We start from the raw sequence: 20173 nt of genomic DNA on the forward strand, positions 1-20173 counted from the left end.
ATGACTCTAAAAACTAGAAATGGCAGTGCAGGCTATGTGTTGGGACTGTGATATGTGGAGCTTGTGGACAGTGAGACTGTCCCGGATTGCCACACCTGCAGGAAATGTCTCTGCCTTGAGACACTCCAGTTCATTGTCCTTGAGTTAGAGACACTCCGACACATAAGGGAGGGGGAGGAATTTCTCCAGAGTATAGTCACATCTCAGGAAAGCATAAGTGCAAGAAGGGGAGAGTGTGACTGTCAGTCAGCAGGATAGGGGGGAACCGAGGGGAGATAGTGGAGGAGATCCCACAGACACTGGTCCTATCCAGCAGGTACAATGTACTTGATACCTGTGAGGATAAGGGGAAAGACCGTGGGGAGGACAGCCACAATGCTGACACTGGCACCGTGGAGCAGAGGGGTGTCTAAAGGGGGGAGGAGCAGAATAGAATGTAATAGTTGTAGGGGATTCAATAATTAGGGGGATTGATGGCATCCTCTGCAGCCACAATTGAGAGTCCCAAGGGTGAGTTGCCTACTTGGTGCCAGGGTAAGCAATATCTCAATGTGGCTGGAAACGAATTTGGAAATGGAGGGGGAAGATCCAGTTGTCGTGGTCCATGTCGGGAACAATGACATTGGGAAGAAAAGGGAGGAGGTCCTGCAAAGGCAGTCTCAGGAGTTAGGAGCTAAATTTAAAAAGCAGGAACTTAAGGGTAATAATGTCAGGATTATTACCCGAGCCACGTGCAAATTGGCATAGGGACAAACCAATCAGGAAAGTGAACACATGGCTAAAGGAGTGGTGGGGTTCCATTTCATGGGACACTGGCACCAGTACTGGGACGTAAGTGAGCTGTATCATCTGAACCGGGCTGGGACCAAGGTCCTAGCAGAAAGGATAAATAGGGTGGTGAAAAGGACTTTAAACTAATAAATGGGGGAGAGGGCGCAGTCAGAAACAATAGTAAAAATGATAGTTCATATATAAAATAAAGGGATAAGAGCAGAGTTCAGGTCACAAACAGTGATAAAAATACTCCAGGTGAAGGGAATACTAAAATAACTGAAGCAGTTAAAGCAGAAGTGACAAATAAGAAATGTGTTAAGTTTAACGGTGTGAAAAAGACAGCATCAGGGCAGGACAGGTTAGGGTCTCTTGCCCAAATAAGAATTTTATATATTAATGCACAGAGTATAAGAAATAAATTGAGTGAATTAGAGGTTCAAATGCAGCTATGAGGGGATAACATGGTGGCCATTACTGAGACATGGCTGCAAGCTGGTCATGATTGGGAGTTAAATATTCCAGGTTATAAGGTCTTTAGAAAGGATAGGGAAATTGGAAGAGGAGGAGGGGTAACCTTATTGATCAAAGATACTATTACAACATTAGTAAAAGAGGATATAGGTAAAGGAAACAAATCAGTGGCGACTCTATTGTTAGAATTGAGGAATAAGAGAGGACTTCAAATTGTCTACAGGGCTCCTGATAGCAGCAATGAAGTGGCAGAATGTATTCATTCAGAGGTTAGAGTGAGGCTTGTAGCAAAAGCAAAATTGTTTTAATCTTGATATAGATTGGGAACAGCAGAGTAGCTCAAGTCAGAAAGGTAGTGAATTTCTTCAGTACATTCAAGGTAATATTCTGGAGCAATATGTTCTAGAACCAACAAGAGGTTTTTGAATTAGATTTAGTAATGAGCCAGACTTCGATAAATGTTCCCTTACTGTTAGTTAATAATCTAACAGTAATCATAATATGATCAAATTCATGGAATCATAAAATTATAGAATTATAGAAGGTTACAGCACAGAAGGAGGCCATTCGGCCCATCGAATCCGCGCCAGCTCTATGCATGAGCAATCCAGCTAGGCCCATTGCCCCGTCCTTTCCCCGAATTCAATGTTAGGTTTGAAAAGAAGAAATGTAACACAGCTACTAAGATTCTAGATTTTGGTAAGCCCAATTTAACAGGATGAGACCGAGACTGACAACAGCAAACTAGCCAAAACTGTTATCGAATAAAACTACAGATGAACAGTGGGAGGTGTTCAAAACAGAATTTAGCTTAATACAGGCTCCTAAGGGGCAAGAGCTCTAATTACCAAATAAAACAGCGATGGTCAACAAAAGAGGTGAGAGATAACAAAACTAAAGGAAAGAGAATACAAAAGTGCAAAGAATAGTGTAGATCCAGGGGACTAGGAGAGATATAAAGGAAGACAAAAAATAGTAAGAGCTGCAAAAAGGGAATATGAAAAGAAACTTGCAAGGGATATCAAGATTAATACAAAAAGATCTTACAATTATTACAACAAGGAAAAGGGTAGTCAAGGATAATGTGGGCCCTTTAAAAACAGATGCAGACAATATTGCAAATGAATATAAGGAAATGAATAATCACTTTGTGTCAGTCTTCATAGAAGAGGAAGAGGATAATACACCTGACATTCCTGGGAAACTAATAATGAATCAAGGACTGGAACTCACTCAAGTTAACGTGAGCAAGAAAACAGTAATGGAAAAAATAATGGCCTTAAAGACTGACAAATCCCCAGGACCTGATGATTTCCACCTCAGGGTTTTAAAGGAAGTAGGTGAGGAAATTGCAGATACTTGAGCCATAATCTTCCAAAGCTCTCTCGATTCAGGAATTGTCTCTTTAGATTGGAAAATGTCAAATGTAACTCCATTATTTTTTTTATTCATTCATGGGATGTGGGCGTCACTGGCAAGGCCGGCATTTATTGCCCATCCCTAATTGCCCTTGAGAAGGTGGTGATGAGCCGTCTTTTTGAGATGCTGCAGTCTGTATGGTGAAGGTTTTCCCACAGTGCTGTTATGAAGGGAATTCCAGGATTTTGACCCAGCGACGATGAAGGAACGCCGATATATTTCCAAGTCGGGATGGTGTGTGACTTGGAGGGCAACTTGCAGGAGGTGTTGTTCCCATGTGCCTGCTGCCCTTGTCCTTCTAGGTGGTAGAGGTCGCAGGTTTGAGAGGTGCTGTCGAAGAAGCCTTGGTGAGTTGCTGCAGTGCATCCTGTAGATGGTACACACTGCAGCCACGGTGCGCCAGTGATGAAGGGAGTGAACGTTTAGGGTGGTGGATAGTGTGCCAATTAAACAGGCTGCTTTGTCCTGGATGGTGTCGAGCTTCTTGAGTGTTGTTGGAGCTGCACTCATCCAGGCAAGTGGAGAGTATTCTATCACACCCCTGACTTGTGCCTTGTAGATGGTGGAAAGGCTTTGGGGAGTCAGGGGGTGAGCCACTCACCACAGAATACCCAGCCTCTGACCTGCTTTTGTAGCCACAGTCTGGCTGGTCCAGTTAAGTTTCTGGTCAACGGTGACACCCAGGATGTTGATGGTGGGGTATTCGGCAATGGTAATGCCGTTGAATGTCACGAGGAGGTGGTTAATCTCTCTCTTGTTGGAGATGGTCATTGCCTGGCACTTGTCTGGCGTGAATGTTACTTGCCATTTATCAGCCCAAGCCTGGATGTTGTCCAGGTCTTGCTAATTGCGGGCACGGACTGCTTCATTATCTGAGGGGTTGCGAATGGAACTGAACACTGTGCAATCATCAGCGAACATCCCCATTTCTGACCTTGTGATGGAGGGAAGGTCATTGATAAAGCAGCTGAAGATGGTTGGGCCTAGGACGCTGTCCTGAGGAACTCCTGCAGCAATGTCCTGGGGCTGAGATGATTGGCCTCCAACAACCACTACCACTTTCCTTTGTGCTAGGTACGACTCCAGCCACTGGAGAGTTTTCCCCCTGATTCCCATTGACTTCGATTTTACTGGGGCTCCTTGGTGCCACACTTGGTCAAATGCTGCCTTGATGTCAAGGGCAGTCACTCTCACCTCACCTCTGAAATTCAGCTCTTTTGTCCATGTTTGGACCAAGGCTGTAATGAGTTCTGGAGCCGAGTGGTCCCAAACTGAGCATCGGTGAGCAGGTTATTGGTGAATAAGTGCCACTTGATAGCACTGTCGATGACACCTTCCATCACTTTGCTGATGATTGAGAGTAGGCTGATGGGGCGGTAATTGGCCGGATTGGATTTGTCCTGCATTTTGTGGACAGAACATACCTGGGCAATTTTCTACATTGTCAGGTAGATGCCAGTGTTGTAGCTGTACTGGAACAGCTTTGCTAGAGGCACGGTTAGTTATGGAGCACAAGTCTTCAGCACTACAGCCGGGATGTTGACGGGGCCCATAGCCTTTGCTGAATCCAGTGCACTCAGCCATTTCTTGATATCACATGGAGTGAATCGAATTGGCTGAAGACTGGTTTCTGTGATGGTTGGGATATCAGGAGGAGACCGAGATGAATCAACCATTCGGCACTTCTGACTGAAGATAGTTGCAAACGCTTCAGCCTTGTCTTTTGCACTCACATGCTGGACTCTGCCATCATTAAGGATGGGAATGTTCATGGAGCCTCCTCCTCCCATTAGCTGTTTAATTGTCCACCACCATTCTCGACTGGATGTGGCAGGACTGCAGAGCTTTGATCTGATCCGTTGGTTGTGGAATTGCTTAGCTCTGTCTATTGCATGTTGCTTCCGCTGTTTAGCATGCATGCAGTCCTGTGTTGTAGCTTCACCAGATTGGCATCTCATTTTTAGGTACGCCTGGTGCTGCTCCTGGCATGCTCTTCTACACTCCTCATTGAACCAGAGTTGATCCCCTGGCTTGTTGGTAATGGTAGAGTGAGGAATATGCCAGGCCATGAGGTTACAGATTGTGCTGAAATACAGTTCTGCTACTGATGGCCCATAGCACCCTCATGGATGCCCAGTTTTGAGCTGCTAGATCTGTTCTGAATTTATTTAAGAAAGTTCTTATTTAAGAAAGGTGAGAGAGAGAAACCAAAAAATTATAGACCTGTTAGTCTAAGATCTATTGTGGGGAAGTTATTGGAAACTATAATTAAGCACAGGGTGACTGAGCCCTTAGAGAAATTTGAGCTGATTAGAGAGAGCCAACATGGATTTGAAAAGGGTAGGTCATGTCTAACAAACCTAATTGAATTTTTTGAGGAAGTAACTATAGTAGTAGACACGGGAATGTCAATGGATGTAGCTTATATGGACTTTCAGAAGGCATTTGATAATGTTCCACATAAGAGACCGTTAGCTAAAATTAAAGCTCATGGAATTGAATGCAAATTATTGACCAGGTTAGGAGATTGGTTAGGCGGTAGAAAACAGAGAGTAGAGAAAATGGGTATGTACTTGAATTGGAAGAAAGTGACTAGTGATGTCCCACAGGATCTGTGCTGGGACCTCAACTATCCACTATATTTATTAATGGCTTAGATAACACAATAGAGAACCATATATTCAAGTTTGCCGATAACACAAAGATTGGTGGCATAGTAAGTAGTGTAGACGGGAGGATAAAATTACAAAGAGACATTGATAGATTAAGGCCACGTGTGCAGGAAATGCCTCCAGTTGTTCGAGTTCAAGCTGAAGGTTTCTAAGCTTGAGGGGCAGCTGGAGTCACTGCAGAGCACAAGGGAGACTGAAGGTTTCCTGGATCGTATGGTTCCAGAAGGTGGTCACCCCACAGTCACAGAGAGTTCAGGATAGTAAGTGGGTGGCCATCCAAAAGGGTAGGAAGAGGCAGGCAGTGCAGGAATCTTCTGGGTGTATGGCACACTCAAACCGGTATGCCAGTGAGGGTGATGACACCTCAAAGGAATGCAGTCCTGAACATGGCACCATGGGGCAAAGGACTGCACAGGGGGCACAGTGAAGTGTAGAAATACGGTAGTCATAGGGGATTCGATAGTCAGGGGGACAGACAGGTGTCAACATAAGTCCCACATGGTGTGTTGCCTCACTGGTGCCAGGGTAAAGGACATCACAGAGAGGGTGCAAAACATTCTGCGGAGGGAAGGGGAACAGCCAGAAGTCGTGGTCCATGTGGGTACCAATGACACAGGAAAGAAAAGGGATGAGGTCCTGCAGTTAGAGTTTCAGGAGCTAGGGAGGAAGTTAAAAAGCAGGACCTCAAAGGTAATAATCTCTGGATTACTCCCAGTGCCACGTGCTTGTGAGTACAGAAATAGGAAGATAAGGCAGGTTAATGCGTGGCTAGAGACATGGTGCAAGAGGGAGGGCTTCATATTCTTGGGGCATTGGGTCTTGTTCAAGACGGACGGGTTGCACCTCGACAAAGCTAGGACCAATGTCCTCACGGGGAGGTTTTAAACTAATTTGGCAGGAGGGTGGGCACCAGGATGTAAAATTAGAAAGGAGAAACAAGTTGCACAAAGGATTGAGAGAGACAGATAGAACTAGAGTAAGAAATAGTACAGTATTAGGTGGGGTCAGACTAAGAGAGAATACGAGAAGGTCTAAGATAGGTTTGGAGTGCACGTGTGTAAATGCACGAAGTATGGTAAATAAAGCTGGTGAGCTGCAGGCGCAAATAGTCACATGGGAATATGATGTAGTGATGATAACGGAGACCTGGCTCAAAAAAAGAGCAGGATTGGATACTAAATATTCCTGGATACAAGGTGTTCAGGAAAGATAGGGAAGGAAAGAAAAGAGTTTGGGGGGGTTGGGGGGGGGTGGTGGCAGTAATGATTAAGGAGAATATTGTAGTGCTGGAAAGAGAGGATGTCCTTGAGGGGTCAAGGACAGAATCTATTTGGTTAGAGTCAAGATATAATAGAGGTGCCACTACTGGGTGTATTCTATAGGCCACCAATTAGAGGGAAGGATATAGAGATGCAAATTTGCAGGGCAATTAGAGAGAGGTGCAAGAACTATAGAGTAGTGATAATGGGGGACTTCAACTATCCTAATATAGACTGGGATAGTAATAGTGTAAAGGGCAAAGAGGGGGAGGAATTTCTGAAGTGTGTTCAAGAGAACTGTCTTTATCAGTGTGTTTCCGGACAAACGAGGAAGGAGGAATTGCTGGATCTGATTCTGGGGAATGAGGTGGATCAAGTGGAGCAAGTGTCAGTGGGAGAACGTTTAGGGAACAGTGATCATAGTATCATAAGGTTTAGATTAGTTATGGAAAAGGACAAGGAGCACTCTAGAGTAAAAATAATTAATTGGAGGAGGGCCAATTTCAGTGGGTTGAGAACAGATCTGGCCCGGGTAAATTGGAATCAAAGATTGACAGGCAAAACTGAAATCGAACAATGGGCGGCCTTTAAAGGGGAGATGGTTCGGGTACAGTCTAGGTGCATTCCCACAAGAGGGAAAGGTAGGGCAAACAAAGTCAGAGCTCCCTAGATGAAGTAAGAGATAGAGAGTAAGATGAAGCAGAAAAAGGGGGTGTATGACAGATGTCAGGTTGATAATACAAGTGAGAACCAGGCTGAATATAGAAAGTACAGAGGAGAAGTGAAAAAGGAAATAAGAGAGTCAAAGAGAAATTATGACAATAGACTGGCGGCTAACATAAAAGGGAATCCAAAAGTCTTCTATAAGCATATAAATAGTAAACGGATAGTAAGAGAAGTGGGTGGGGCTGGATTAGGGACCAAAAAGGAGATCTACGCATGGAGGCAGAGGGCATGGCTGAGATACTAAATGAGTACTTTGCATCTGTCTTTACCAAGGAAGAAGATGCTGCCAAAGTCACAGTAAAAGAGGAGGTAGTTGAGATACTGGATGGGCTAAAAATTGATAAAGAGGAGGTACTAGAAAGGCTAGCTGTACTTAAAGTAGATAAGTCACCCGGTCCGGATGGGATGCATCCTAGGTTGCTAAGGGTGGAAATTGCAGAGGTACTGGCCACAATCTTCCAGTCCTCCTTAGATATGGGGGTGGTGCCAGAGGACTGGAGAATTGCAAATGTTATACCCTTGTTCAAAAAAGGGAGTAAGGATCAATTCAGCAACTACAGGCCAGTCAGTTTAACCTCAATGGTGGGGAAACTTTTAGAAACGATTATCCAGGACAAAATTAATAGTCACTTGGACAAGTGTGGATTAATTAAGGCAAACCAGCACGGATTTGTTAAAGGCAAATCGTGTTTAACTAACTTGATTGAGTTTTTTGATGAGGTAACAGAGAGGGTTCATGTGAGCAATGCGGTTGATGTGTATATGGACTTTCAAAAGGCACTTGATAAAGTTTCACATAATAGGCTTGTCAGCAAAATTGAGCCCCATGGAATAAAAGAGACAGTGGCAGCATGGATAAGAAATTGGCTAAGTGACAGGAAACAGAAAATAGTGGTGAACTGTTGTTTTTCGGACTGGAGGGAGTGTACAGTGGTGTTCCCCAGGGGTCGGTGCTGGGACCACTGCTTTTTTTGATATATATTAATGACTTGGACTTGGGTGTACAGGGCACAATTTCAAAATTTGCAGATGACACAAAACTTGGATGTGTAGTAGACAGTGAGGAAGATAGTAATAGACTGCAGGAGGACAAACAGGCTGGTGGAATGGGCGGACATGTGGCAGATGGAATTTAATGCAGAGCACTGTGAAGTGATACACTTTGGCAGGACGAACGAGGAGAGGCAATATAAACTAAATGGTACAATTCTAAAAGGGGTGCAGGAACAGAGAGACCTGGGGGTATATGTGCACAAATGTTTGAAGGTGGCAGGACAGGTTGAGAAATCAGTTAAAAAAGCATACAAGATCCTGGGCTTTATAAATAGAGGCATAGAGTACAAAAACAAGGAAGTTATGTTGAACCTTTATAAAACACTGGATCGAGCACAACTGAAGTATTGTTTCCAATTCTGGGCACCGCACTGTAGGAAGGATGTGAAGGCCTTAGAGAGAGTGCAGAAAAGATTTACTAGAATGGTTCCAGGGATGAGGGACTTCACTTACGTGGACAGACGGGAGAAGCTGGGGTTGTTCTCCTTGGAGCAGAGAAGGTTGAGAGGCGACATGAGGAAATCCTTTTTTACGCAGCAAGTAGTTATGATCTGGAATGCACTGCCTGAAAGGGTGATGGAAGCAGATTCAATCGTGGCTTTAAAAAAGGAATTGGATAAATACCTGAAGGGAAAAATTTTGCAGGGCTATGGAAAAAGAGCAGGGGAATGGGATTAACTGGATTGTTCTTACAAAGAGCTGGCATGGGCTCGATGGGCCGAATGGCCTCCTTCTGTGCTGTAACCAGTCTATGATTCTATAAGTGAGTGGGCAAAACTGTGGCAGATGGATTTCAACGCAGGTGAGTGTGAGGTCATCCATTTTGGATCAGAAAAGGATATTTCCGAGTATTTTTTAAATGGTGAAAAGCTAGGAACAGTGGAGGTACAAAGAGATTTAGGGGTCATGTACACAGATCACCAAAATGTAGTAGTCAGGTACAAAAAATAATCAGAAGGTCCAATGGAATGTTACCCTTTATAACTAGAGGGCTAGAATATAAAGAGGATGTTTTTCTACAGCTATACAAAGCCCTAGTTAGACCACATCTGGAGTACTGTGTACAATTAGTTCTGGGCACCTCACCTTAGAAAGGATATATAGGCCTTGGAAAGTGTGCAGCGCAGATTCACCAGAATATTACCAGGGCTCCAAGGGTTAGATTATGAGGAGAGATAACATGAACTGGGTTAGTATTGTCTGGAACATGGAAGATTAAGGGGTGATTTGATTGAGGTTTTTAGGGTTTTAAAAGGAATTGATAGGGAAGAGAGAAACATTTTCCACAGGTGGGGACAATGGGACATAATCTTAAAATCTAAGCCAGGCCATTCAGAAGCGAAGTTAGGAAACACTTCTTCAAGCAAAGGGTGATAGAAGTGTGGCATTCTCTCTCACAAAAAGCAGCAGATCCTAGCTCAAATAATCAATTTAAATCTGAGATCAATAGATTTTTACTAGCTGAGAGTATTAATGGATATGGAGCCAAGGCGGATGAATGGAGTTAGTACACAGATCAGCCATGATCTCATTGAATGGCGGAACAGACTCGAGGGGCTGAATGGCCTACGCCTGTTCCTATGTTCCTAACCCAACTGTGCTAAAACGGCAGGGAGATATTTCAGATGAATGCACTAAACAGTCACGTCCATTAGCATACTGTAATTTCGGGTCCTCTGAACCTGTGGATTTGAGGACTTTTTTTTGGTATTATGAAAAGCATGCAATTTCCTGTAGAAATTAGAATGCAGCAAGCACATAGTCAACCTTTGTCTCATGAGCATGTTCAACTGATAAGAAAACTCAGATGACTTCTAAATCAGTGAAGGTTAAGCAGAGAAGGTGTATTACACTCTACATCTACCAAATATGGCAGACAACCACAGCCTCCAACGTAAATTTTTATTTAGGAACATCACGGTTCACCATACAGGACTCAAAAAGGACCACGTCTTGTTTAATGTATTTTTCTTTGTTTGATGTCCAAATCAGGGTATGGTGACTGCTTTGCCCAATTGATAAAATGTATTTTCATGAGTAAGGCAATTTTTAAAAAAAACTAAAGCTCATTATTTGATTTATTAATAAATGAGCTCCTAAAATGGTATCTGAATGTTTGGTGTGATGGAAAGGGCTCAGTCTGAAAACCTTTTACTCTTGCATAGGGCCTGTGTAAATGCAAAAGTGCCAACATTACCCTAACACTTCCTAGAAGCATGAATTTATAATGGAAACTACCCTGCCTGGAGAATAATGAATTACTTGGTTAGGTTTGTAATGAATTAGGTAGCCATGTAGAAGAATAAACTCAGCAGTGTGATTTGTGTAACCTGTTTCAGTTCTTTCCACATAACTAGTTTCCAAATAGAGTATCTTAGAAACTCGTTGATGCAAACTAATTTCTAGGCCCATCACTTGCTAAACCATTGTTGTTGAAGTATGCTTTCGGATAGGAAGTCTCTAATTGCCCTTTTGGTACCATAGTATCATTTCCTCATCTTTTTGTGCTCCTAGAAACCGCTAGGTTCAAATTTTTATAACATCAGCCTCTTCATTTTCTTTACAGATATATCCAGATACATCTAGTTATGCAATCTAATAAGAAAACAAAATTAAGAGAGAGTGCTAGTTTGACAGGTTCTTAATCTAGATACTGCCTGCTAATAGCTATAAAATCACTCAATTGATGGATTTTCTAAGACAGTTTTGTTTGGTAAGGATAAAAATATGTCTTTTTATAATTGAAGTCATTTCTAAAACACTTGAGAGCAAATAGTCCGAAAGGCAACAGAAGCCATAAGGAGTAATTAACAGAAGCAGTCGATTTTTTACTGCCTTCCCCAGGCGTTAATGGGATGGTAACGGCCTCAACATGGCCACTTGTTCTCTCTGCTGACTATGAAATGCATCTATTGCCGGTTTTTAAATTCTCTTTCTACTTTACAGCTGTGCCTAAAATTCTATTCGAGTCTTTTCTTGTTGCAGACAGATTGCAATCATTCATTACTCCTACAGTATAAACACATTTTTCAATTATAAATGAGAAAAAAGAAAACTGAAATTCATGGAAAATAATTTGTATTTACACCTCTGAACGACGGAAACAACGAGCCAGAAATTGCTGCATTGGCAGATCTCACGGCGAATGACATTAGTTGGACATTTTAGTTCACCATTGACATTGCACTATATTTGCGCTGCAAATTTCTGGAATATTGATAGGATAATGGCACAGCGATGTCAATATCATACCTGGGACCTGATGAACGTTGAACCCAATGGCTTATCTCCTTAACCAATGAAAGAAAAGGATAGAGAAACAGAGTGGATGACAGAGAAGGAAATAGGCTGAATTAGAGTCAAATTAGAGACAGAAAGATAAATAAGGAAAGTGGATTAAGAAAGAGTGAAAAAAGAGACAGAACGGAAAGTAAGAAAACAATTTAAAAGAACAAGTAGTAGAAGACGACATTGTCAGTTAATAAATGAATGGCAAGTTGGGTGTGCGAAATGTTCAAACATTCTTGACACATGAAGTATAGAACCAGCGGCCCCGTCCATCATGACCAGGAACAATTAAAGTCAATGGGAATCAGGGGGAAAACTCTCCAGTGGCTGGAGTCATACCTAGCACAAAGGAAGATGGTTGTGGTTGTTGGAGGCCAATCATCTCAGCCCCAGGACATTGCTGCAGGAGTTCCTCAGGGCAGTGTCCTGGGCCCAACCATCTTCAGCTGCTTCATCAATGACCTTCCCTCCAACATAAGGTTAGAAATAGGGATGTTTGCTGATGATTGCACAGTGTTCAGTTCCGTTCGCAACCCCTCAAATAATGAAGCAGTCCATGCCCACATGCAGCAAGACCTGGACAACATCCAGACTTGGGCTGATAAGTGGCAAGTAACATTCGTGCCAGACAAGTGCCAGGCAATGACCATCTCCAACAAGAGAGAGTCTAACCACCTCCCCTTGACATTCAACGGCATTACCATCGCCAAATCCCCCACCATCAATATCCTGGGAGTCACCATTGACCAGAAACTTAACTGGACCAGCCACATTAATACTGTGGCTACAAGAGCAGGTCAGAGACTGGGTATTCTGCGGCGAGTGACTCACCTCCTGACTCCCCAAAGCCTCTCCACCATCTACAAGGCACAAGTCAGGAGTGTGATGGAATACTCTCCACTTGCCTGGATGAGTGCAGCTCCAACAACACTCGAGAAACTCAACACCATCCAAGATAAAGCAGCCCGCTTGATTGGCACCCCATCCACCACCCTAAACATTCACTCCCTTCACCACTGGCACACTGTGGCTGCAGTGTGTACCATTCACAGGATGCACTGCAGCAACTCGCCAAGGCTTCTTCGACAGCACCTCCCTAACCTGCGACCTCTACCACCTGGAAGGACAAGGGCAGCAGGCACATGGGAACAACACCACCTGCACGTTCCCCTCCAAGTCACATACCATCCCAGCTTGGAAATATATCGCCATTCCTTCATCGTTGCTGGGTCAAAATCCTGGAACTTCCTTCCTAACAGCACTGTGGGAGAACCTTCACCACACGGACTGCAGCGGTTCAAGAAGGCGGCTCACCACCACCTTCTCAAGGGCAATTAGGGATGGGCAATAAATGCTGGCCTCGCCAGCGACGCCCACATCCCATGAACAAATAAATTTTTTTAAAATGGAACATCCAGTGGGTACACCATTGCACTGCTCTCATAGAAATATAGGAATTGCTGGACAAAAAAAAAGGCCAAGATCCATCTAGTTCGCCTTCTACCATCCTGGTAGTCGCATAATAGGCACGACGTTCATCAGGTCCCAGATGCTACATCGACATTGCTGCATTGTTATCGGATCGACATTCCAGCAATTTGCGGTGCAAATATAGTGCAATGTCAATGGTGATAATAGAATTGTTAACTAATCATAGCAATCAATCTCTATCAATCATTCTACAACAGACCCAGAAATGAAACGAGGAAATCCCCACTGGTGGAAAAATTTGGGAACCATAGGTCTAAAGTCACCTTTTTCATCCCAAGGATGCCACACATTCTACGTCATGTCTCAAATTGCTCATATACTGTATCCCAAAATGTTATTTTCTGAAAGAAATCTATCTAATTTGCATTTCTGAGTGTCAAAACAGCTTTGCACCCGAAAATTATTGCCTTCCGACACTAACAGGAATGTGGATGGCAATTCAGGCACAAAAGATTGCCAAGACAGATAAAAATAAAAAACTTTTAGGAACCATTCACTACCTACTGGAGTGAGGCTCTATGACATTACCAGCCTAAATGGGTGCGGCAGGAATAAATCGTACTAATGTCATAGATCCAGCAATTTCACGATCGCCATTATGTTCAATGGGGAGCCTCACAACGAGAAAGGACTTTTGTCGGCTTTGGCAAGGCTAACCGCGGAGTGGCACAAATCATCCAGTAATTTGTGGAGAATCGCAACTCATGGCGTATCTCTTTTACTATGCAAATTGCTGGATTTTTTTGAATCAATATTGGCGAGAGCCGTTAATGCGCCATTATAATCCCAGCAATTTTTGGCCCATAATAAACACCATTTCTGGAGTTTCTGGGTAATCTATCTGAATTTCTTGTTACAAGCAGTTTTGTTTAGAATCACAGAAAACCTGCTTTTGTGGATGAATGACTTTTTAACTCAATCATAATTCTAAATAAAATGAAACAACCCTTTAACAATCACAACTGGACATGTTTCTTCAGTCTTATTGAGTTCCTAGGTGACGCAAAAATAGAATACATATCTGATCCATATACTTGTCCTGATGTTTTTAGAACATAGGAAAGTACAGGATGGAAAAAGACTCAGCTGCTGATTTATTGCCCAACACTCACCTTGATTAACTTTCAAATGTTCAAAATATATTATGTTTCTGTATTATTCAACAGTGAATTTGTGCTGAAGATTTACTTCAGTTCACAGGTCCTGCCCTGTGCAAAAGTTTGAACTCAAGATATGTGGGATGTGTTATGGCGTTATGAATATGGAGGTGCAAATAAAAGTGTCAGGTCTGAATCACGTGAAGGTTATAAATTTAAGAATCTTACCATGTGGGAGAGACTTGGGAAGAAGTAAACACTTCTGCCATCACCCCCATCACTTAATGAATGCAGTTTTACAATTTGAGAATACGTATCCTTAAGGAAGTTCTTCTTTAAATGTAGAATGAAAGGATTAAAAATCTCAAAGAATAAAAAATGTATGAGATGATCACACATACTCTAGTTTAAGATTTCTCTTCTTCTCTGAATTGTAAACCTTAAGAATAACAGGGGACTGTATTGCTTATAAAAAGATAGGTACTTCAACTTTAAATGCATTGATCTTTCCTGAATTCAGCTATATTTCACGGGTATAATGGGTATGGTGAGTTAAGTGAGTATATCATTGGAATGTGTCAGATTGATCCCCATTACTTCTGTCCTGCACCCAGAGTTGACACCTGCTGGCTGAGCTCTTCTATTTTGATTGTGAGAGACATCCAATGCAAAGATCTTCTATGAGACCAATAATGTCAACTCATTTTTTTTAAACTACACGAAAAGTACCAAAACTTTATTTTAAACTATTTAGAGAGGAAGAAACGAATAAACTTGCATATCAAAGAAACCTACTGTGGAAGATCTTCAGAAACTCCTAGAGAAGTATTGGAGATGTTCTATGTAGAACCAGGCCAGGGTGGGGGAGGGTTTAAAATCGGGCCCAGAATGTTAGGACAAAACTGGTAGGGGGACTGGAGGGTCATTTGGCTTAGTGGGGAAGGGGGGAGGTGCAGAAGCGGCTGAATGTATTCTCTCTATCTTGGTGATGAATAAATCTATGAGCTCTTCATACTTGTTATTAGAGGTGAGGGTGGAGAGGGCATGGGAAAGGGGTTTAAGGTGGCAGTTGTTTGTAGAGAACAGGATCCGAGGGTTATCTTCATCCTCCAGGATGACTGGTAGGCGGAGGAATTGCCCAACCCCCCACCCCCCCACCCCCCACCAATCAAAATTTAGGATGCAGCCTAAACAGGGCAGATACCTGGCGGATTTGTGTTCCGCCCCAAATTCCTGGAACTCTGCTAGTGATCCATCTGAGTTGTGTCCTCTTCCATCCCAGAAATTTCAGCCCCAATGTTTAGTGAGAAGCAGAATGGTGTCTTTATTATTTTATATACCGAATAGTTAGTTGGAGCATATGATTCACTGTTGCATACCATATACAGTACTTATACCTGTATTATTTAAATAAAACAATTTGTTGGATCAGAGCTTGTATCTTGGTCTGGTAAGAATGTATTTTAAGTCTGCTTTTTGAAAAGAGGAGAATCACCTGTTAGCACTTGATGCATTCCAGTAAGACACTATACAATGTAGGGGTTCTCTGTTATGATCCTTGGGTCTCACTATTATTTACCTAAATATTGGGCAGGTTAAGGCAGGCTCCGAATTATAGGGAACATGAGGTCCACTTATAGGAGCGGTTGATACTGAACCCAAGAAAACATCTAAAAACATGACAAGTTGCTATACAGGAAGTTTCTTTGTGACATTGGTAACAATGATTATGTTACTTTTCTCATTACATAAGCATTCCCTTTGTGTCATGAAAAATACACAAAATGGTAGCTGGAATGAAAAAAATTACACCAATACCCACCAACTATTAATTAGAAAAAATTATATAGCAAACATTGGCTGAAAAATACATTGATAAGAAGTTTTCTGACTTCATATTCCAGCGTCCGTTCAAATTTCTAAAATATGCTTCCGGCAGACAAGGCTCCCCGCCAGGAATACGAAGTTGGAAAGTTACCCTCCACATTAAATATTAGCTAACCAATACTAAACCGGGAATAAAAATTAATTACCTTTTATCCTTCTGTCCCTTTAAATTAGGACTCTTATCAACTTTCTTTTAATGTTTCATTATAATCACAGATTTTAATGGTCCTGCTAAAGGTCCTCATTAACATGCTGGCTGTATGTATAATTAGGCTTCCACTCAAAATGAACAGGATTGAAGTAGTTGGATGTGCAGCTTGAACAGAAAATAAGTCGCGATAAGATTCCACTGGGGACGGGGAGGAAATACTGCCCATTTTCCTGGTCTGCACTTGCACAAATCCCGTTGGTAGTCTAATCTACTATACAGAAAATCTTCCCTATTGAGTTCGGTCTTTTGGCAGTAACAAAACTTGGTTCAAAAATTTGATTTTAGAAGTGGGTTTAAAATATCACGATGCTACTCTAATAATCAGCCAAATTGATATTTTCAGTTCAGGACTGGTATGTATTTACTAGTAAACATGTTGGAAAATGACATATGATGGTAATACTACGAAAAGAGCCCTCATTGGCTCAAACCACATTTCTGCTGTATAGTAATTGAGTAGTAAAATTACTGACAATCTGAATATGGAGGACCTTCTTTCTCAGAGATCATGGAGACCACTTTTATTTGTAGGATCCACTTACTGGGCTGGACTGTGCCACTGAAGTTTGCCGCATTTGCTGACTTCTGGACAATTGTTCATCCTTGCACTTGTACCCTATTTCCTTTCCAAACATTCTTGTATAAAGCTCTTGAATTTCTGGTTAGAAGTAGAGATGAAAACAGGTAGTACAATTGTATAAAACTAGAGAGGGTTCAGATCAATGGCTGTGTGAGCATACTTCCTGAATGATAATGAGCAGAGCAAGTATTTTTAACTTATTTAAATTTCTAAAGCTTAATATTCATAGGGTCAACAAAATAATGCAAATAGAGCCTACTTCTCACCAAGAATCGACAAAAGTTGGTTGACAATCCTTTGAATTGAAGGGCACATGTCATTGACACAGACCTTAATTCAATTATTGTTTATAAGTATATAGAAGGAACTCTGGTTAGGGTGTGATGAACAATATTAGATTATGATCTAAAATTTCTTAGGACAAGTCTTCTAGTGAGTTGGCTACTTTATTCATGCTACATGGAGCGTAACGATCAAAAAATAATTCTAATTTGAATTCTTTATTTAATGTATGCACTCTTTTTCTCTACAGTTTTTCCCTTACGGAGATGCATCCAAGTTTGCTCAACATGCTTTCAGAACCTTTGATAAAAACGGTGATGGGACAATCGACTTCAGAGAGTTTATTTGCGCTCTCTCTATTACTTCAAGAGGCAGCTTTGAACAGAAGCTAAACTGGGCTTTCAATATGTATGATTTAGATGGTGATGGTAAAATAACAAGAGTGGAAATGTTGGAGATCATAGAGGTAAGGAAAAATGCATCCATAAGTTCTGCTCTTTAATAACCGCTAACCTATACAATCACCTATTTTAGATCAAATACAAAGCAGCTAGAGCAGCCACTTTCTTCTGCAGTTTAAATAAAAATGTACCTACCTCAAATAAATGGTTTGAACATAAAAATTATGACTTTCAATTAGGTATATAAGATGTTTAGAAAAAATGTTTTTAAAATAGGGAAACAGCACTGTTACTGTTTATAATATACATTAAATATCAAATGTTTCACCAATCTACAGTAGAAAAATAAAAAAAAGAATGATTATATGATTTTTCAACCCCTTGACAATATCATATGTCAGCATGGAGATCACAATGTAATTCTACCCTTTCGTGAATACTGAGTTGGCATTATTGGGGTAATGTTTTGACTTTGTGCTTTGGGCAAGGAGCCTTGCCCGCCGGCTGCACATCGCAGAAATTCAGTTGATCGCTGTTGATGTTTTTTTTGACCTAATGATCAGAAAATAATGTGAGCTCACTTGAAGTTCTGATATGGGCTTCTGGCAGGTGAGATTCCGTTCTACAACACCCAGCCATGTGGCATCTTCTCCGGCTTCTGTTCCCAGGCTCCATAAGATTATTGAAATACCTGACCGACATAGTGTACTGCTGTCCCCTGGGCATGCGTGCCAAACAGGACAAAACCTCCTTGCAGTAGCACATCCACTAACAGAAAATCAACCATTGGGGTTTTCCTTGTGTTGTTTCTGGATCTGTTGTAAACTAATGGAGAGATTGATTGCTATGATTAATCAACAACTCCATTATCGTTGTATTGTGCGACTACCAGGATGGTAGAAGTTAAACTAGATGGACCTTGGTCTTTTCTCGACTAGCAATTCCTATGTTCCTATGCTGCATCGTTACATGTTCACAGATTCTGTATTGTGCCTCCACATTTGGGTTTCCTTTTACCTGACTGCTTTGGGCTGATTTGCAAGCAACGCCTAAAATGGGAGTGAAGATGGTGGAGCGGACGTGCCTCATTTTGAGTCCCGGGCCTCATTAACATGCCACCAATGAGCTGTGGGTGCCCTACTGCTGTGCACCGGTTGTGGGACGGCAGGAAATAGGCTGGCTCCCATGCTGAGCTAGCTGGCAGGTCTGGTTGGGGGGTGGGGGAGGGGATGGGGGAGCCTTGAATGGGCCAGCAGCACGCTGGACTTTCATGGGAGTCCAGGAGAAATAGAAGTGCTCCTCCGGGGCTCACCAGAAGAAAAATTGTGTATCCTGAGCTGTTTTTTGAGCGGCTACCAGTAGTCCCTATAAGGACTGCTGGTTAGGTGGCTCAGTGCTTGGTACAAATAGGTGGAGCCCATTTGTACCTGAAAATTGCAATCAGGGTACTACAATGGACATAGGACCCCAATTTGCATATTTAAGCAGCCTGTTTCAGGCCTTTTCCAATGGCCCATTTTTTAGGTGAAAAATGACAGTTGAAAATCTTTGTCCTCTACTCCCATGGCCTTGGCAAAAGCTAACAAATATTTAAAATCAATTTTGACTTTCAAAAAGGCTGAAATAATATGTGCCCTCATATGAGGCCACTTACCTTTAAGGTGCACATCCCTTTAAATTTGAACTGGTAGCCAGATTCTCCACATTCCCCAATAGACTAGCTCTCAGCGCAAGGCCAGATCTGTGCAGGGAGTTTATGCTAATCATTCAAATGAGATGAATCCCAAAAATGCTGTTCAGTCAGCTCAGTGCACATTTGATATCCTATTCCTTCTACCTTCATTTTACCGGGATTGCAAAATTGGCTTTTATACATGACGACAAAAGTTCAGGTGGTAGAAGAACACCAGCAGATTACTCTGAATTCTTCCCTTCACGGAAAGAAAAACCTTCACTATTGCCACTATTAGACCCTTAAGTATTCATATTTTCTCTTTCCTTTTCTCTCAACATTATACACAACCTACAGCAGGCAAAGTAAGCCTATGATTTGTTCTAGTATTCTAAATTCACCTGCTGGGAGGTGCAAGAGAGTGACTCATCCTCTATTTTCTCTCTCTCCCCGTGGGAAAGTGACTGGCTTCCACTTGGCCCTTTCCCAAACAACCAGGTTTAGAAAGGGAACAGTGTGTGTGAAGGGAAAGGAGGTGTGAGCTTGAATTCCACCAGTCCATGTCACAGGATATTAATGCTCCACCTTGCAAGCTGTATCTAAAATGATAGTGTGAAACTAAATAATTTAATTCTACCTCAATATCCTGTTGAAATTCATAAACAAGTCAAATTTCACTGTCATGATTAAGACTGTCAGAAATCAACAGTGTTAACGATTCATAACACCCTCTCCAGCATCTGTTATTCTAGATTTAAACTTTAGAAACAGGCTTTATGAATATTTGTATCAAGATTAAATCTGTTATAGTGGAGATTTCATGAAACCATGGGATATAAATTGTTCTTCGTTGTACCTGTTTTGCAGGCGTAAAACGGATGCAAAAAGGA

The 20173-nt window shown here is 42.0% G+C and overlaps 1 protein-coding gene across 2 annotated transcripts in view; it reads left to right on the plus strand.

The window, feature by feature from the left end:
• LOC137321725 (visinin-like protein 1) overlaps positions 1-20173 on the plus strand; it is a 138455-nt gene that overhangs the window by 112646 nt on the left and 5636 nt on the right. For both annotated transcript variants that reach the window (XM_067984304.1, XM_067984305.1), the window contains one exon: positions 17461-17676. In XM_067984304.1, coding sequence (XP_067840405.1) covers positions 17461-17676 — 216 coding nt within the window. The remainder of the gene's footprint in view (positions 1-17460; positions 17677-20173) is intronic.

Source organism: Heptranchias perlo, chromosome 5 (assembly GCF_035084215.1).
Source record: "Heptranchias perlo isolate sHepPer1 chromosome 5, sHepPer1.hap1, whole genome shotgun sequence".
Lineage (NCBI taxonomy): Eukaryota > Metazoa > Chordata > Chondrichthyes > Hexanchiformes > Hexanchidae > Heptranchias > Heptranchias perlo.